General features: G+C 39.0%; 1 protein-coding gene across 11 annotated transcripts in view; it reads right to left on the bottom strand.

Moving 5' to 3' along the window:
* Position 1: 1 nt before the first annotated feature.
* Positions 2 to 18,940, bottom strand: part of LOC106964062 (dedicator of cytokinesis protein 9-like) — a 47,323-nt gene continuing 28,384 nt past the window's right edge. For 4 of the 11 annotated variants that reach the window (XM_015059332.1, XM_015059340.1, XM_015059309.1 and 1 more), the window contains 40 exons: positions 18,659 to 18,781; positions 18,469 to 18,548; positions 18,159 to 18,346; positions 17,527 to 17,592; positions 17,203 to 17,295; positions 16,980 to 17,091; positions 16,762 to 16,883; positions 15,306 to 15,392; positions 15,122 to 15,211; positions 14,879 to 14,994; positions 14,661 to 14,730; positions 14,447 to 14,572; positions 13,617 to 13,688; positions 13,378 to 13,524; positions 13,191 to 13,274; positions 12,996 to 13,107; positions 12,723 to 12,901; positions 11,933 to 12,040; positions 11,746 to 11,857; positions 11,535 to 11,665; positions 10,312 to 10,426; positions 9,467 to 9,533; positions 9,255 to 9,302; positions 8,707 to 8,843; positions 8,231 to 8,346; positions 8,010 to 8,147; positions 7,742 to 7,924; positions 7,416 to 7,529; positions 6,809 to 7,024; positions 6,092 to 6,149; positions 4,608 to 4,714; positions 4,326 to 4,448; positions 4,053 to 4,166; positions 3,945 to 3,950; positions 3,518 to 3,664; positions 2,650 to 2,860; positions 2,060 to 2,252; positions 1,880 to 1,978; positions 924 to 1,062; positions 2 to 537 (listed from right to left, as the gene is read on the bottom strand). In XM_015059332.1, the coding sequence (XP_014914818.1) occupies positions 421 to 537; positions 924 to 1,062; positions 1,880 to 1,978; positions 2,060 to 2,252; positions 2,650 to 2,860; positions 3,518 to 3,664; positions 3,945 to 3,950; positions 4,053 to 4,166; positions 4,326 to 4,448; positions 4,608 to 4,714; positions 6,092 to 6,149; positions 6,809 to 7,024; positions 7,416 to 7,529; positions 7,742 to 7,924; positions 8,010 to 8,147; positions 8,231 to 8,346; positions 8,707 to 8,843; positions 9,255 to 9,302; positions 9,467 to 9,533; positions 10,312 to 10,426; positions 11,535 to 11,665; positions 11,746 to 11,857; positions 11,933 to 12,040; positions 12,723 to 12,901; positions 12,996 to 13,107; positions 13,191 to 13,274; positions 13,378 to 13,524; positions 13,617 to 13,688; positions 14,447 to 14,572; positions 14,661 to 14,730; positions 14,879 to 14,994; positions 15,122 to 15,211; positions 15,306 to 15,392; positions 16,762 to 16,883; positions 16,980 to 17,091; positions 17,203 to 17,295; positions 17,527 to 17,592; positions 18,159 to 18,346; positions 18,469 to 18,548; positions 18,659 to 18,781 (4,666 nt within the window). In that variant the 3' untranslated portion in view covers positions 2 to 420. Of the gene's footprint in view, positions 538 to 736; positions 745 to 923; positions 1,063 to 1,879; positions 1,979 to 2,059; positions 2,253 to 2,649; positions 2,861 to 3,517; positions 3,665 to 3,944; positions 3,951 to 4,052; positions 4,167 to 4,325; positions 4,449 to 4,607; positions 4,715 to 6,091; positions 6,150 to 6,808; positions 7,025 to 7,415; positions 7,530 to 7,741; positions 7,925 to 8,009; positions 8,148 to 8,230; positions 8,347 to 8,706; positions 8,844 to 9,254; positions 9,303 to 9,466; positions 9,534 to 10,311; positions 10,427 to 11,534; positions 11,666 to 11,745; positions 11,858 to 11,932; positions 12,041 to 12,722; positions 12,902 to 12,995; positions 13,108 to 13,190; positions 13,275 to 13,377; positions 13,525 to 13,616; positions 13,689 to 14,446; positions 14,573 to 14,660; positions 14,731 to 14,878; positions 14,995 to 15,121; positions 15,212 to 15,305; positions 15,393 to 16,761; positions 16,884 to 16,979; positions 17,092 to 17,202; positions 17,296 to 17,526; positions 17,593 to 18,158; positions 18,347 to 18,468; positions 18,549 to 18,658; positions 18,782 to 18,940 lie in introns of all 11 variants that reach the window. The other 7 variants (XM_015059382.1, XM_015059348.1, XM_015059388.1 and 4 more) reach the window with 3 other exon arrangements.

The raw sequence follows: 18,940 nt of genomic DNA, 5'->3' as shown, positions 1-18,940 counted from the left end.
ATTGGATGTTACTGGGGATTTTTTTTCTTTCTTTCTTTTTTTTTTTTTAAAAAGCTATCCAAAAATACTGAGTAACATTTGACCAGTAATAGATGTACAGTTACAACAGTAGATTTTTTCTCTCTCTCTCTGCATTGTAAAGCTGTCTGTACACAACTGAGAGCCTAAGAAATACTGAAGTGGAAAGAATCACTCCAAAGAGAGGAAAACATCATGTGTTCAGTTGTTGCATGCTTGTTCAGACGTCGTGCCGTTTATGTTTTCCCCACATACAAAACAAAATGCGACAAAAGAAGATCTGTCAAAGTGTAACATAAAGTCTCCATAGGAAACAAGAGAAGAATTTGTCTGTAAATTTGCCCCCAATTTCATTCATAGGTAATCTGATTGATGATGGAGGTCAGGTGTGACGCGACCTTCTCAGAGGACGGTGGTTGACCCCTGGGAGTTGGCGCTGCTGGGTGTGCCGCTGATGGCGTTAAAGATGCCCATAGAGTCAGACAGGGTGCTCCTCGTACCGTCCTCCACCGGGTTTATCTAGGAAAGACACACTTCACTTTATTACATCATACTGGATTTATTTGAAATCAAAATCATTAAATGTAGTCTGACAAGCCACAGCAACTGAAACTATCTTCATCTGATAGTTTATGACATTGTTAGTGAAGATGAAGAAATATATAGAAAAGTTTCATATTGGTGCATGCACGACTATTTATCAAATAACAGGATTTACCCTCCAATCTGCTCATGGACAGCACAAAGAGAGCAGAAAGAAAGACATGGTTAGTAACTAGCAACTAGAATGAAGAGTTAGAAATAGTTGTTATGATATTTCAGGACAATTCAGTTCAAAACACCACATAATCCTATAAAAGTAGTGGAAAATCTGCCAGTCAGTGACCATATTTGGTGGTTCCTACCTGTTCGTGCATGATGCTGGACAGCTCTCTGATCATGTCCCTGTAGTTGGCCTTCATCTCGTCGTGATACTCCTGCTGGTCTTCTTTAATCAGCCGTTCATTCACCCCCAGCGCGTGACCGCAGGCGTCCACGAACTGCCTGAAGAGGCGAGAACAGGCCACCTGTGATGTTCACAGTTCATCTCCAGTAGGCTGCAGCCACAGTTTAATCTGTATTTCAACAGGTTTTTATGATAGATCAACAGAAAAGACTGTAAAACTGCAAAGTGGAAAGAAAATGATTCTTGATTTTTTTTTTTTTTTACATTTTTCTTTAGAAATAAAAATATACTTCGCTGTATTTCACTCCAGAGGTGTTTCTATGTTTTTTTATATTATATGTTTTTCAGACACATAGGGCCACTTTATAGCAGAATCAAGTAATTATGTTACTTTCTGTTGTTATAAAAACGTAATATATACTAAATGACTTAAACTTAAGCATTAATTTTCTATGTAAATTAACATCTTCAAACTGAGTTGGCTCTTTCTGAAACTCAGCCTTCAGGGAGTCATCACAACATGGCTCCTCTATTAACCCTGTAATGACATTTTTACCAGCGTTACACTGAGGAGTAACTCGTATAATGAGCTCAGCAGATACACAGGGTGTTTGCTAATTGCTGGTGGCTAGTCTGAAGGAGCTTTGTGGAGGGAGGGCTGCAGGAGGTGAGGCGGAAACTTGGAAGCTTGAAAACTGTTCCCCCGAGGAGGAGCTGCAGGTCCACCCAGGCGTTTAGCACAGTTGCCATGGGAGATTAAAGGATTTCTCTAACATGCATAAAAGAACCAATGCAACACTCCAGTTATGTTTTTGATGACAGAATAACTTCATAACACGATATGAAGCTCGAAAAAGTTGATTTTACAACAGGCAGATTTTTGTACTGGAAGGTGTTTCTGTCAGTAATCAGTACCTGAAGACCTCCTTCAGCTGTTTAACCTTGTTGTCTGGATATCTCTTGGCACTGCCGTCATCTAGAAAGGCTCTGGCGTAAGCGAGAGGACCTGCATTGGCCGAACAAAAAAAAAAAAAAACAATAGAGGTCAAAAGATTGACAGTCTTTCTGCCTTTCAGGATGACTAAGCCTTTTCTTACCTGAACACTGATGCTGCCCTGCAGCTTGAGCTGCAGGCGGATCATGTCCACCTCGGAGGCCGAGCACAGCAGACGCAGCTCGCCCACCTTGGCGCTCATCTCGTCGATGGCCACCTCTATGGGGCTCAGGTCACTCTGGTGCTGGTACATGACCGCTATGCGCTTCTTAACATAGGGGAAACAGTGGGTTGCTGGGCGGGAGGGTGAGAAAAAGCAGAGTTTTACTCGTACTGGATTTGCCTCGCTCACTAACTGCTCATATATCCTGAATTGCAGCATTTCTACAGGATATTAAACTGAATTAAAATGCAAGTCCGTCGAGTCATAAAGAGAAAACATGATTATTTAACCCGCAAGATAACACCTGAACCTTGAGATGACGTGGTCAGAGTAATAAACCCCACCTATCTGATTAAATTCACAGAGGCTGGCAGAAAACTGAAACTTCATAATCAGCATCAGCAAGCAGCAACAAGGGAAATGTTCCCGGCTTTTGATTCCTAGCTAAATTACAGCGATAAGCGGGGTTGATTTGGGTCAGTGCTGTGTCATCGTTAGCAACAGAAACCCAATCAACGCAGAACCTACTGGTCAGTATGGTGCGCCGCTTGCACTGTTCCTCCACTCCCCCCTGCTTCTTGCCCGAAACGGTGAACGGCGTCTCAAACACAAAGCGCCGGATGTTGTGGCTCTTCTCGAAGTCGGTCTTTCTGTCGTCCAGCTCCTTGTCGTCCAGGTGAGGCGTCACATGAGTCACCTGGATGTAGGCGTACTTGGAGTCCAAGTCTTTAGGGTTAACCTGCAGTAGAAAAGAGGTTCAGTGTGTTTTTTTCTTCGTAAAAGAAAGCCCACCGAGACTGTCAAATCATCCTGTACACTACAAGCCACACAACCGCATCTGCCTCAAGTAAATCATGAGTAAATTACAAAAAAAAATTAAAATCACTCGAAATTGTTGGGTTTCAGGTAGGTTGGTATGAAATCGACACATTTTGTACCTCAAAAAGGTTCAATATGAAACAAGAAAAAAAGAGGTGAAACTCTGGTTTCATACACTAAAAAGTCAATGACAAACTGCAAAGTGGTAACATCTATAGCACCTTTAAATAATCAATTAAATGTTTGCTAGCTTGTCATGTCCAGCACCTTGAAAGAGCTCACTTATTATTTATACATTTATTAGCTTGTGTTGAAAGGTGACCTGCATACGTATGTCTATTTTCTTTATTCCAAGGCTTCTAGGAAGTCAGATAGCAGCGTAATAAATGCATGTTTGTTTGATTAGCATGATAAAATTAGCTTGTTAATGAGCAGATTTGCTTGGTCGTGACCTATTTTCCACTACTTTCCAACATTTTTTCTATGAATTTAACCTCCATATTTACTAAGGTTTACCAAAAACAAAATGCATGTCCTTCAGTGTGCAGCATGTGGCCAGACACAGATAGAACTCCACCTTGCCAGAATCCTGAATGATCTTGACGTTCTCCGGGCCGAACTTGTCAGAGTAGAGCTTCAGAAGCCGCTGGGAAATTTCAGAGAGCGGAGTGAACTTCGGCTCCTTGTAGATGTATTCCTTTCCGTCCTCATCCTCAAAGAAGCCCTGCAGCGTGAGCAAGAACCTGAGTTTGTCCGTATTTATGTAGATAAACCTCACTGACACATGGGCTCGCATTTTTGAGTGGAATTTTTTTTAAGCAAACATAAGATTAGGTAAAAATAGACAAGCGGAAATATAATGCATAGAAGTCATGAACTAAAAATGTAAGTCCAACATCAAAACTATATGGATGTGAACTATCTAACTACATGAACTAACACACGAGGCTCAAAAAATATCAACCATTAAAGACACATAACATACAGCACCCCTAAAAACTTACCGCAGCCTTGGATAGCAAGTGAAAAAAGAGAAGAAATTTTATTTACAAAGATTAATTAATGAATAATTTGATCCCAAGAAGATATAATGAAATCCTCTCCAACCTCACCTGTCCAAAGAAGGCCACTCTGAAGTAAGTACCCAGCAGTCTCTTCCCAGTGTGCATCACCTCCATCACCTTGGTGTAGGCACGGTGCAGCGTGTCGTACAGGTGAGTCAGTTTCTGTTCCATACATATAGAAATGGTCACGAAACACCACCAAGAACCACAGAAAGGGTAAAAAAATATTTGGAATTATGTGACAAATGACTTGGTAATAGGCACTTTATGCCTATTACACACTCTGGTGTATCGCCAGAGTGTGTGCAGTATTTACGCTACCTCAAAGTCCCTGCGCTCCTCATAGATGGGGATGATGAGCCTGTAGACGTCAGCAATGAGTTCATAACGCTCAGCCTTCCACAGGCCATCAGCACACTCCTCCAGCAGCTCCAACAGGACCTCCTGAACAAGATCACCCTTAAGTCAGTTTATTTATATAATAAATATAAATTTGGGGGGTTTTACCTCAGATGAGGTCGGATCTCAAAAAACTTTGATCACTGCATTTTTCTTGGCACACAAAACAGCAGCAAACCACATAGGAGAGGCATGAGGTCTAACCTCACTGAAGTGAACATCCTGCATCCCCACGTCCTCCATCATGGCCGCCTCCTCATCAATGTTGGGAGTGATGACCCTGAACGCTGAGCAGCCTTGCCTAAACATACCTGAAGTACAGAAAGAACCCAGATGTGTCTCACACGCACCAGCAAGGAGTCTTACATGCTGAAGCTTTACTTTTGCTGTTGTGTTGAAAATAAAACATTAAATCTGGTTGAGTTTTTAGGTTAATTTGGTCAAAACAAGTTAAGAAACGACTAAGAAATATGGCATACTTAAACATAAACTGATACATTTGAAACATTTTGCAGATTATTTGAGGAAGAAAAATATTTTAAAAACCTCAGTTTTGGTTAATTGACATAGACTAGCAAATATTTTGAGAAACAATAATCTAACAGTCGACATCATGGATGCACATGTCTGACTTGTGCACTAATAAGTATGAAAAATGACTTGGTTTCTGCTGAAAATGTGGCAAAATTTGCTCTAAATATTATTCTTTGGTGGTGAATATTCCTGTTATGTATTATTTTCTTGTCGTCACCACCAGATATGATTTTCAAAGAGAGAAAAAAAAATATCCAGAGTGGAAAAACGTGAAAAAATATTCAATTATTTCACTGTGATAGTATTTAGTGATTTAGCTGATCTATGATAAAAATATTATGGAGCAAAAATTACAGAATGAGGTGAATTGCCTTCTCATAATAGCTGTATTTACACTGATATTTGAAATTGAGGTTAATACCAAAGAGTATTGTTAATGTACTAAAGAAAAGGAGGTTAAAACCAGATTTCAATTTGTCAAAAATATTTCAAATTATGTCATTTTCCTTTCACTTCCCAGTTACACCTTTATGTGTATGTAAACATTTTTTTTAAACTAATAGCATTTCAGGGACTCCATACAAAAAGCCAGAAATGTCACTTTGACCAAACTACACCCCTCAGCACTGTGAGCCTGCAATCAGCTGGTGATATTCATAAACACCTGCCCGATTATATCACAGATCATCTTCAAAGTCTAGGCATAAAAGACACTTAGGAAAAGATGTTATCTGGAAAATGACTTGTCAGGAGCATTTTTACACAGGAAGCAGAAGGTGACCCTTGGACGAGTGTCCACACAGCAAATGACTGCAAATTCAATTAAAAAAAAAATACCTTATTGATCCCAAAAGGAAATGAATTAGAAGATGTGTGCAAGTTAGAAACATATCTCATGTTACTTCTTGATATGCTTTTTTTAATAACTGAAAAACTAATGTTATGTTTCAGAATATCCAGTAATAAGAAAGTGATTTTATTAATCAAACTATGGAGAAAACATTTTTCTCCTGTGAAAACATTTACTGTTGACTCATGTTATGGCCTCCATAATGAGGATAATAAATGCAATAAAATGGTTCAAAGGGTTATTATTCGCATGAATGGAAGATAACCAAGGCTAGAAAACATCCACCCCTATTTCTGACACTCACCTTTTCTCCAGAGATACTCTGCAACCAAAGCAGCAACATGAACGTAGCACATAGCTGCCTGCAGGCGAGAGAGAGCGACACAGATAAGACAGAGGTCATGTGATATTATGAATATAATATTCATAATATTACATTATGAATATTATATTCATAATATAATATTCATATATTATATGAATATTATATTTATATTTATTTTTATTTTTTTTCTGCTTTGCTTTATTGACACACTTGAATCTTACAGGACACGAAGTTTAAAATAAGAAAAAAAAAAACAACCTGAGTAAATATAAAGTGCAGTTTTCAAGTTATGATTTCAATAAATAAGTAAAAAAAAAAAAACTATTCAGACCAACATGGCCTAATTAAAATAATCATTTCCCCGTTTTTGTTAAAATATGAATCAAACTGTGGGGGAATCTGATTTCAGTTTAAGGAAACCTATAGAATCACTGCATAACGTTCATTTCCAGCAGATGTTTCCACTTGAGAGGTTTTAATTAATAATAGTTATTTACTTTTTCACATAGAACCATAATGATGTTAATTTTTTATTTTTTTTATTTTTTATTTTTTTGCCCATAAGAACTGCATTTTGTATTTCCTTATGTTATCTTGGTCTGATTCTCTGAAGCATCACAGAGACAAAGAAGCAAAAACAGCAGAAACCCACGAGGGTGTTTGAGTCCTACACGTGGCACATTCAGCCCTCCGTACCTCAGAGAGATCTCCGTTCTTGTTGTGGATGCGAGCCATGCTGTCCAGCCAGGTCTTCCGCAGCTCCGGGGTGCTGGTGTAGGACTTGGCCAGGCTGTACTGGAGGTCCACCAGCATCTCCGGGTCGTTCTCGTGCTCCTTCATCTGCTCTGTGGCCATCAGCACCGTCCTGATGCGCTTGGTCAGGTCCTTCACATCCGATGGGAATGCTGTGTGCTGCCAGCAGCACACGTACAAATGGTTATGACTGCATGAAACATGCAAACAAGTCTTAAAATGTTAAAGCTAATCCCCAAAACCAATGAAACTCTGTGTGACTGATGACTTTGGATGTTTTGGATACTTAAAATATCCAATAGGTTTTTTGTATTTATGACAGAACAGAAAGTAAGCAGCTTAGGTTAGCAGATTTACTTTAACATGTTTCTTTTTCAGCCATTTTGTTGGATATTTGCTGCTGTGGTTGGGATTAATGGCTTCTTAAACACCCAAACTTTAAAACCTAAGAACAGAAAGAAGGTGAACTTTCTTTCTGCCGCTCCTGTACCAAAGTTAAACAATGAGAAGGATTCCTTATTGAACAGTTCTATCTGTGTTCTTCACCTACCTTGATGCTCTTGTCACTGTTGGCACAATTATTGACGATGGAGAGAGACTGCTGGAAACGTGTGCTGCCAATCCCAATGACATCAGCTATCAACTGGCTAACAGCGATCACCACCTAACGAAACAACGATTAGTAAAATTCAGTCTCACACTGATGACTTTTCAGAAAGTACAGAAAAAAATCCAGACTGCGCTGTAATAACCGGAAAAGATTGAACCTTTTCTCACATTTTATGACAATCATAACCATCAACTTTAACTTTTTATAGAGATTGTGCGATTGACTAAGATGTGCGAACAGATCTGGCCAGGCGCTGTATCTCATACCTGCAGGTGGGTTCGCACAAAAGACTTGCGGCCTGTGTAGTCAAAGTTACTCTTCATCAGAAAGTAAAGGAGGTGGGCCGCATCACTGCGGATGAAGCTCAGCTTGGAGTTGCAACACTTGAGGATTTCATAGCAGAGTGAGGCGCACATGTCGGCCCTGCCATCGAAAAACGTGCAGGGGAACTGGAAGACATGGTTACGAAGGGTTCGGATGATGAACACGAGGAGGAAGGTGATCGGAGACGAAAACGAGGGTCAAATTATTCACCTTAAAAATGAATGTCCTGAGGGAGGTGAAGACCTGCTTGAGGGCGGCCTCTGATTGGGGGATCTGCAGGAAGCACAGATGCACCTGGAACACCGTCTTCATCAGGGGGTTGTGACCCAGATCTGAATTCAGCTGAGTCTGAAAACACAACAAGGTATAAAGATGTTTGATAACCAAACCAGTAATAAAAAGGTTTTTGTTTTTTTTGTACATGTGTGTACCTTGAATCCCATGATGAAGGTGCTGAGTGTGTCCAGCACAGTCAGGCAGACCTCTGTAGACACGTTGGCCTCCAGGAGGCACTGGCTGTTTACATCCGCTTCTGTGTGGCAGTACACTGAAAACACACCACTTATTGTCATTTTAAATTAATAATTGTGATTTTTATTCTGTTGGCTAAATTTGAACACTGTTAAAATCATTTTGTTTGTATTGAATCAGAGCAAAGTATTTTGTTTCTACTCAGATTTAGCACAGAGCCCTTCACTGTTTTTATAAGTGTCCACCACTAGAGGTCAGTATAATATTTCCAGATTAAATAAACAAGTCAATTTCCCTTTAAACATAATATTACCCCGTTCATATCGAACCGCTACCGCTCTTATACGTGGCTCCAAAAAAAAGAAAAAAATTTTTTCACAAATTTTACATTTAATCTAATTTCTTCCAGCTTTTTGTAGCTTGATCCAAAGCTTACTGTTATTAATGGTGTGAGCGTTCTCCAGAGCTCCCAGCTGCTGCAGGCGGGCGTGCAGGATCCCCGCCCTGGTACGAGACACAGGCAGAGTCAGAGACTTTCTGTCTGCAGCTACAGGTCCTGCTCCCTCCTGACTCCTGGGAGAAAAATGAAAGATGCCATAACATTTAGGCTTCAGGCGAAAGCAGAAATCACTAATCTGTATACAGATGTCTTTATAATTTAAGTGTTTTGATGTGTGAAACAAAAAAAAAAGAGCAGCGGATGAAATACAGCCAATATTAAAGTGTGGAAAATCACCATCATGCACTTAACCTAAGCACAGAGGGAATGAAGGAATAAAGCTCTTACCCGGGCAGGAGGGGCCAAGGGCCACAACCATATTCACAAAACAACTTGGCAGCAGTGTTAAAGATAAAAGATAAAGCCAAGAACTGAAGATTAAAACCTTCTGAGCACGTGTGTGTGTGTGTTATCGCACAGATTAAAAGCGTTTTATTTTATTTCAAGAATTAAATCAATAAACCATGTGATCAGACAAACTTTACCTAGCGATGAATCTTTTCCCCATGTATCTGAACTGATGGAGGCAGATTCTGCAGGACAAAAATACAAACAGATAACTTAGCAGTGAAGAAAACACATTTTAGGGAACATCATGCTGCGTCTCTGGAACCAGACTGTGGTGAACTCGGTCTAATCCTTATATAGAGTTTCTTTTCACCGCCTCCCCATTGAGGCAGTCGATGCTAGTACTTACTCTATTAGAGTAAAGAAGTCCATTAACTCTGATGGAGCTGCTTTGTTCCAGTACGCAAACAGGGCTTCTACAGGTGGCAGAAAGGAAAAATAAAAAACCAAGAGAGGATTAATATGCTGCATTAAAAAATGCTGTTTAATACAGAGGCTTGCAAAGTGTTGAACTTGTTCTGATTTTGACACCTAAAAACAACATATTTCAATGTAATCATGAGGAATATCTGTCCCAACTTGTTTAAGCTTAGTAATGTAGGTAAAAGTCTCAATTTAAAGGACAGTGGGTTACAACATTCTTAAATGTCTTTTAATAACTCAGTTAAAATCAAATTTTAAAAATATGCATATAAAGCAACAACTATAGCTTTTTTTTTTTTTTCCAAGAAATAATTGCATTGAATTTCCACCAACAAATGAGACTAACATTACCAGTAATACTTGTTGAAATCTATCTTTCAATTAATAACAACATCAAATAAGGACATTTACTTTGCAGAAGTTTTATGTTTTTATTTAAGGACCTAAAAATGGCAATGAAATTATTGTTCTTTCAAAAAATATATATATATTTTGCATATATTCATAAAAAACAATCAGTTTTCTTATTCAGAAGCTCATGTAACATTTGCAGCTTTGGAAAAGAGAGACTTTTGTCTTGTTTATGATAGGTCAACTGGATTTTCTTTGTTAAGTAGAAAAATAATTTTTTTCAATTTATTATAATTCCAAGGTAATTTGCAGAAGTGAATTGTTTCATCTATTACATAAAACATACACTGGTATTTGTGGTTTGAATATGGTAAAAATGAACAAGTTCAAGGCACTGAATAGTCCAACCTGCAGTCCTACCTTCTGACATGCTCTTGAGGATGTGCAGAAAGCACATGAGCAGGTTTCCGATCTCGTCCCGGTCCAGTTTGTCGCAGCGCAGCACAGTACTGCCCACTGCTGACACACACTGGCTCTGATGCAAACAGCAAGAGAGTAAATGTTGGCATAAATTGGCAAAGTAGAGGCAAAAAGCCAACAGCACTCAAAAGAAAACCTCAAAACAAGAGTGAGAGACGTGCACTCAGTTGACGCTACGACAGCAAGAAGTGGAAACACTTCAAGTAAAGGGTTTATAATGGAGAGCCACTCAAAGTCACACTGAGTACTTGTACTGGTCGGTTTTCCCCATGACCTCCATCCGGTCCAGAGTCTGCAGCTGCTTTCTGACTCTCAGAGTCTCTGTCCAGCAGCAGGTCAGGCAGAGGCACAGTGAGCAGAGAGAAGTCCATAGTGACCCGCTTGGTAGTACGGTTCAGAGGCGGAGCACAGTGCTCTGGGTCCAGGGGCACGGGGGGCACATTGACAGAGTGCCTTCTGGGAAATCTCTCAATGTGTTGGAGTTGGGAGGTCAAAGAGCGCCTGTGTGACCTCTTTAAGGAAAGGGTGGCAATAATGTAGACATGAAATGAATTGAGTCAAAACAGATCGGGTGGGTAACTTTAACACATAAAACTTAACAGACCACACTGTCGGACACAGTGCACAGATGCTTACTAGTAAAAATACTCTTAAAATTTTTTATATATATTTTGTCACATTACAATCACAAATATTAGGATTAAATGTGAGAGACAAGCACAAAGTGTTTTGCAGAATCACAGAACAACAGGATTTATGATTTACACACGAGTTGTGTCTATTTATAACAGTGCTCAGTTAACCTGGACTTTATTTAGGGATATCAGAGTAAAGGGGTGGAAAACACAAATGTACTTCCCAGATTTTAGAGTTTTAGAAGTAAAAATAATTTTTTTAAGTGTACTTATCTCTGTTTTTGTTTCTGGGAACACGGAAGAAATTTTTATTTACTTTGATAAAGGGGAGTAATAATATAACATGACGTAAAGCTCAAAAAAGTTGATTGCTCCTTTAACCGATTTGAATTTCTGGTCCTTTTTTTTAGCATCCTTTATGGTGAGTAACTGTTGTAATTGGAGAGTAATTGACATATTGGAGTAGGCTTTTCAAATGCCAAACATGTGACGCCTTGAATAATAGATAAAAGCTGAATCTAGATGCACCTTTTCCAAAGAGTTGGTCTTGTCGCTGCTCTTGTCCAGAAGGCTGCTTGCAGAGTCGGTGGAGGCCAGAGAGCCTCTGGAGTCTGCGTGGTGAACCGAGCTCACATTAGGAGTTGAGCTGTGAGGAGAGGCTAAAGAAGGAAAGCAGGATATATCAGCGCTCTCAGTGATGTTTTAGTTGGAGAATCGTTTGATGGGAGGAGACGGTCACCTGTTCCAGAAATGACCCCAAACACGTCTTTGTGGAGAGCGTTTTCTATGCAGCTTCCAGGTTTTTGGGGAGGCACCATGGAGTTTGGAACAAGGGAGTCTTCCCTCATGTTCTGACATGGAAAAAACAACCAGAGTGAGGAAGATCAGCTGCAATTTGGATTCCAACCACCAGGTGGCAGGCTTACATTGTGGTTGCCAAGAGGAGCCAAGTCCTTGATGTCAAGCCTGTAGACGTTTTCCTGAAGAAGGCCAAAAAGAGGGAGGTAGAGCGTGGCGAGTCTGGCTTGGTGACTCTGAAATAAAACAAAAAAGGTTTTACTAAGAAATGTATTATAGGAGTTAAAATATCTAAAAGGTAACGGAGGTACTAAACAAAAAGGCTTTGTATATTTTGTATAACTTACTGACTGAGTTGTTATATAGATACCCAATATTTATACAGTTAAACTTCATGAATTGATAAAGTGCAATGTTCTAAAATTCATGTACAAAGCACGTAAACATTTTTTTTACTAAACAGTATTTAAAACGGATCTGTAAAAAGAAAAAGCAAATACAACTTAAAAGGAAGAGAGATTTAAAAAAAAATTAGATTCAAAATGACGACAATGGAAAAATACATTTGAGTTAAAGGTGGCAGTTTAAGAAATAATCTGAATCTCTTTCTAGATTCAAAAGAAATTAGAAAATTATCACAATGAAGCCATGTGGCATTTCATTTTTTGTGTGTATTTTTTTGTGTATTTCAAAAATATTTGATTTTCTTTTTATGTGAATAGAGGGTAGATTTTGCCAAAAGAAGAATAAACTTCGTTCATGATTTCTTGAAGGCGTTTCACTTTAATTATTGAGTGAAAACTGAAAATGAATAAATACAAAATAAAATGGAAGTCAGGAGTCAGACCGTGTAGGTATTTTTGTAATGTCAGAAACACAATCAGAAAGCTACAAAAGTGAGCAACTAGCATCACTTACCTTAGCAGCGTAGCGGTCGTCAAATGTGTGTTTGATCATGAGTCCCTTGAGAACCTGAACGGCGATCTGGCGGATGTCTCTGTGCTCCTGGAGGGCCCCGCCCACCTCCCGCAGCAGCAAGCCCACCAGGAAGTGGTTTCGGCAGAAGTCGTCGGTCAGGGAATAATCCAGCTGCAGATCTGCAGCAACGCACAAATCAAGAGATGGAAGTTTTTGTTAATTATGAAACAAAATTTAATAAAAAAACAAAACGAAGTTCATAGACAAGGTCACCTTGAAATCTCTGTATTCTGCCTTTGCCGAAAGGCATGGGAAGGTTCAGAGGGATGTAGTGCTCGTGATTGCAAACCACCCGCAGGAACTCAAACTTAAACTCAAACAGAGTCTGGAAGGGATGTAATAAAAGCAACTTTTTAGGGCGAACAATTAATCTTAGAAAGAAAACTTGTGTTTAAAAAAGAAACACACCTTTGGGTCTCCAGGCACAAAGCAGTTCATGTAGTTATTGATCTGCTTGAATACAAATCCTCTGTCCATGAAGGTGAAGCAGCGCTGGATGTAAAGTGGACAGTGAATCGCATTTTATCTTCCTAAAAAGCTTCCATAGTTGTTCAACATAAACTTTCCCTGCAGAGCAGAAGGGAGGAGGGCCAACCTTAATGAAAAGTGCCAGGCTGTGGTTGGCGTTGCGAGAAGCGTCAAGGTTATCCTTGTATTTCTGGGTGATGTGCGGCATCAACATGTTGACCAGAGTTTCCACAGTGTGGTGGAAGGATGCGGAAAAACGCTGGTTCCTCGAGAGCTGGGAACAGGAAACGGGAGAAGGAGGATGGGAGTTAGGCTCGCCTGGGATTTACCTCAGGAAGAGAAGGAAACGGAAAATAAAACACATACTTTGACTTTACCACTCTCTGTGAGATAGTAAGCCATCGATTTTACCAGAGCTTCAAAGAAGTACCATGAGTGCTGCAACACAGAAGAAAAACGTCAGTGGAAGGAAGAAGAAAGGTTAGAAGTGGTCTGCGGAAACTTACGAGATAAACACTGAAGTGTGAGAATGAACATGTTGATTAGCTGTAGTTATACACTTAGTTTTTTTCTTTATAACAATACACAATAGTAAATATGCAGTTGTTCACCACAGTTTCCTAGTATGCAAACACCTGGTTTCTTTAACAGTTTAGTTGTGACAAACTCTATATGACATCATCTAATAACTGTGAAGACATTTGTACTTTCTTGTTATTGTTGTTCCCAGATAAACTGCTCTTAAAGATAATAATAATTGTAGAGTTTTCTACATCCAAAGCACAAAGTTAACTTTTGCCCACATTTAGACTCAGAAAAGTAATTCAGCTAGAGAAACAAGAACATTAGAGACTCAAAAGAAATTTGGGGATTCTGAAGAAATAGTAACAAGTCATCGACATAAAGTGAAACTTGGTGCCTTGAACGTGCTTAAAACATCAGATAAAGTGAGGGAGTTTCACTTAAAGTTGAAAAGTTTTGATTTTTAAAAATCAGTACAAACTAAATGAAGAACTAATTCCATCCAACCATCCAAGTACTGTATTTCCATCTGCAACTTAGTCCTGGTAACGTTAAGAGTGATTTTGCCCCTTTATAGTGTAAACTTTTGCATACAAATAGCTTTTTTCAGGTAAATTGGTGTTTAGTCCTACCTTTGTATTTGTACAGCAGAGTATTAAGCACGTTTAGGTTACCTTTAGCAACTTGTTGCTTGTTAAAAAGTCAGTGGACGGCTTGAGAATGGCCGTCATGGCTTTGGCCAGCTCTTCATGTACTGTTCTCAGACAGATGGACGAGTACGGCTCTGGCTTAAACACAAACTGAAAGGGGAAAAATGTCACTAGTATATGTTAGTTGTTCCAGGAAACACACTGAATATCATTGTCAAGTGGTATGATAAAGCTTCACCTTGACGAAAGATCTTAGGTAATGCTCAAGTCCCTCCTCATGGCACTGCGCCACCACATGAACCATCACCCTGAAGAAAAGCAAAGGAGAAAAATGGCAACAACAAAAAAATCACATTTCTATTATGTCAGTGTGACAGCAGGTCTTGAAAAACACAAAGAGTGTGCCAAATGTCCAATGAAAAAGAAGAAATACAGCATTAAGGAGAAAATATCCACCTGGTAACGTTGACGGCCACATCCTCATGCGATGCTCTGGGGAGGACGCAGAACAGCTGGTTGAGGATTGTGGGCAGGAAGTTGACCATCACATGGCCTTCCATTGCATGAAGACTCTAAAAAAGATGGGAAAAAACCAAACAATAATATTTGCAAATCTTAGCTTTTGATAAGAAATGGTTAATAAATGAACTGAACTTTTGTTTGCTTTGAGCATTTAAAGGATAATGGAGCTCATAATACCTTCAGGTATTTAATCAGCTCTCCCTCTGAAGCTTGCTCTGACATGTCCATGCTTTGACAGTGTTGGAAGAAGTTGTGCAGATGCTGGTCCTGGTGAAAACATGCGATGAGATAAATAACTTTATTTAATTTAAGAAACTGAATCATTGTTCTTCAAGATGGAGTATGAAGAAAATGTGTTTACCTGAGTGTAAACTGTAGATACAAGATGGGTGGAGAGTGTGAACAGCGGTTTGCCTCCATCTACCCATTTAATCTCGGAGCCAGATTGCTGCAGTGATAAATGCGTATGAATTATCGTGCTGCATACTGATCAATGCAAAAGCGACTCTGAATATGAAAGCTGTATCCCCATGAGGGATACAGCTTTCATATTTCATAAAAACAAAAACAGATCAATACAAACATTATTTTCATTGTATGATGTTATAATTTCATACTACACTTTTTGACTAGAATGTCACATTAACAGGAGGGCTGCAAACTGTAATCCAAGGCATGAATTTACATACATTTTCCTCTTTTTCCTTTTTCTCTTTTGCTAAATCATTTTGGATCTAGACTTTGGTTAATTTAGAGATTCAAGCTTTTAAAGGCATAAATTGCAAAAGTGATCAAACAGATTTTTATGTGCATTCATTAAAGTTTTAATCTTTTTGACTACTTATTCAATGTGGTAAATAATGAATGCTATATTTGCCTGTTAAGCATTTTTTAAAGTGGCCTGAGCAATAGACTGGAAGTAGTATTTATATTTATTTCAGTGAAGTCAACATAATCGTGAAACACTACACTTTTTCATCTTCCCATATTTTTGAATACACAGTTTATTTTATAGCCTCACTTGTTTGTCTTCTTAATTCATTAAATACTCACAATCTCAGAGAAAAATAATATTTTTTTGCAAAAAGAATTATAAAAAAGCAGGAGGAATATAGGAAACCCTGAACCGTATCATAAGTTTTGATTTTGTTAACTCATCTGTGCTTTGATAATTACATTTATTTATTTTTTGCTACGATTGTAAAATTTAAACTAAATGCATTAATCAATCAATATTTATTTTCTTCTTTTTATTTTTTGCTATTTCTAGGTGACTGAATCTTGAACATTTTTGTTTCTCTAAATCAGGGCAGCAACAGCAGCGTTTGTGTATTACACAGGGAGATTAAATTGAAAATGCTAAAGAATCAGATGCATATGAAAGCGATGTTGGTATATTATTTGCCTAAAACAGTGCATGAGGGAGATAGACAAAACTGTGATGGGGTTCTACTGAACAGCAGAAATTAGAAAATGGCTGTAATTAAATTTATAACAAAGAAATCTCCGTCAAACACTTCAGAGGCCTGTGTTATAGATTAAAGCTAAGCAGATTTCTGAGGCGTCTGGTGTAAAAGCCTGGGGGGCCTGCGTAAGGTCCCAATCCAATCTCAGCTAACAAGATTTCTATCTTTCAACCTTGAGACACTTAAGGAAATGACAACGGTTCAGTTGTATTTCCATATTTGAGGCTTGAATACAAATAAATTTGCAGGAAATTCTTTGAATCTCAAGAGTCAAACATCTGTTCACATCCAAACCCTCACGTGTTCCTTTCGCACGCCAAGCTAAAAATCTAATTTCTTGGCTGTTGTTACCTTGCTTACGCCATCCTGGGAGCTGAGATAGCCAGCAGGTAGATTAGCAGCGATAGGAAGCTGCTGTTCGTTCATGATGACCCTGCCGCCGTCCTTCAGGAGCGGCAGCCAAGCTGAACCCACTGAAGACAAGAAATTAAAAAAAAAAGATGTAGCTGTGTGCTTGTTACAGTTTACACAGAAATGAACGTACATAAAATATGCCTGGGGATATTTACCAGGAGTCTCTACTACATCCTTCTTCTTGCTGTTGTTGTCACAGCTAACATGAAAGAAGCTGAAGAGAAGGTGATGCTTCTCATGCAGCTGAGTTGGCAGCTCTATTTTGATCTGTAGGCAGAAATATAGAGAGATTCATTCTTCCTCCGACTGACGATTCAATCTTCGAATAAACCTTTACTACATAAATGAACTCTAATGAGGAACAACAAGCAGGAATACCTCGTCGTAGAACTCGGGGTTATGCTGGTGGTGGAGAACGGCTGCGTAAGCCTGTTTAGTGAACAGAGGTCCTCCAGGTCGGCCGTAGATGCACTGCAGCAAAGACGGATGTGAGAGATGAAAGAGTGAACAAATATGTAAGCGTTTTGCACCTTTCTAGGCTCTCTTTCACCTGCTCTCACAAAGCATAGTGTCATCTGCAAACATTGTAATCCATGATTTTTTGCCATTTTTCTGCTCAGGAGTTTGTAGTTGTTGTTTTTTTTTCAACCTAGAGCACTCAAACAGATAATGAAAAGAGCACAGTGTTTTGTGTAAATGTACCTTCAGTGGCTGGGCTTCGTCCTCATCAGAGTCCTTAAATTCAACACATACAGCAATGTTCCTCGCCTGGAAATGGGAGATAAAAACACAAAAATACAAATTAAAATCAGGAGATAAATATGGAGAGTGTCATTTTGTGCAAACACTTCAAGAAGATTTCCGAGAGCTCTCTTATTAAATAATTTTGGTTTCCTGTAACGAGCTGACCTATTTGGGAAAAAAAACAAAACAAAAACCCACTCCTCTCTTTTAATGCATTAATCAATTCCGATGCTTGGCATGCAGATAATTCTCCCCGGTTTTGCAGCTGGCCTAAATGAGCTGGAGGCCGCTGCCAGTCGCCTCATGGGCTAAACAGGAGTAGAAAGTGATGATTATACAAGAATCCCTGCCAAATAAAGGAACTGCTTTCTAAATAGGATAGCTTATATGCTTTGGATCTACAGCTCATGTTGCAGATAAGATCTGACTATTCAGAACAACGAATTAAAAGAATGTATGCATTTGTTATGTTATGTAAAAAACAACAACACAAGCTTGGGGATAAACGTGAATGAAAAGACAATAAAACGTTACTTTGGTTACGGTAAGGCATTGTAACTATATGCCATTACAACCTTTTCTATACGTACCTTGGCAAATGATTTTTGTCCATCATACTTGAGGTGCTTCGGGTAGACATACAGGTGGTTTTTATATATAGTGAATGGTTGGGCGCACTTTGCAATACACGGCACAAACTCCTCCACCTCCAGAAGAGAGGTGCCTGAACCAGTTTGTTCAAAGTTTCTCACAGGGATGTATGAGGTAGTGACACAGTCTGCAAGGAAGCAGCAATGAAACACCACTTAGAGGGATAAATATTAACTTCTAGTCATTTAGTTAGATGATTAGAAGAAGTTCCAAAAAAAAAAATAAATAAATAAATAAATAAAGGTTTACTGGGTACGTCCGGTGCAACGTTATCAATAGTAACATCTAAGTTCCCCAGCAGCACAGGGAGTTTGGCCATTTTTTCTGGTCTGCAGGGAAAACAGAGGAAGAAAAACTTGTTAGAAATTTACCAAAGCACATTTGGAGGGCAAGAAAAAGATTAACAACAGCAACAACAAAACCCCTGAAGACAACATACTTCCTGAAGTCGGTGAGGAGCTTGAACATGTCCTCGTCAGACAGCTTGCTGCTGTCCTGTCTGTAAAGAGCTGAGAAGCGAGCGTTTTTCTCCAGAGTTCCTGATGCATCCTTGAATACCGGCCTGCAGAGGGAAAAACATATGAACCTGAATATATAGGATAGCTGGGAGTAACACATTTATGCAACTCCATGTTAGATTTTCATGCCAATATGACAGACAACACAAACAGAAAACAGACTTGGTGTTTAAAGGCTTTTTATTTTTACTTTTAAGTGAAGG

The sequence above is a fragment of the Poecilia latipinna genome, unplaced genomic scaffold, assembly GCF_001443285.1.
Source record: "Poecilia latipinna isolate Pla-1442-1.1 unplaced genomic scaffold, P_latipinna-1.0 Scaffold65, whole genome shotgun sequence".
Lineage (NCBI taxonomy): Eukaryota > Metazoa > Chordata > Actinopteri > Cyprinodontiformes > Poeciliidae > Poecilia > Poecilia latipinna.
Note: the sequence above shows the minus strand (reverse complement) of the source record. Positions and strands in the feature narration are given on the sequence as shown.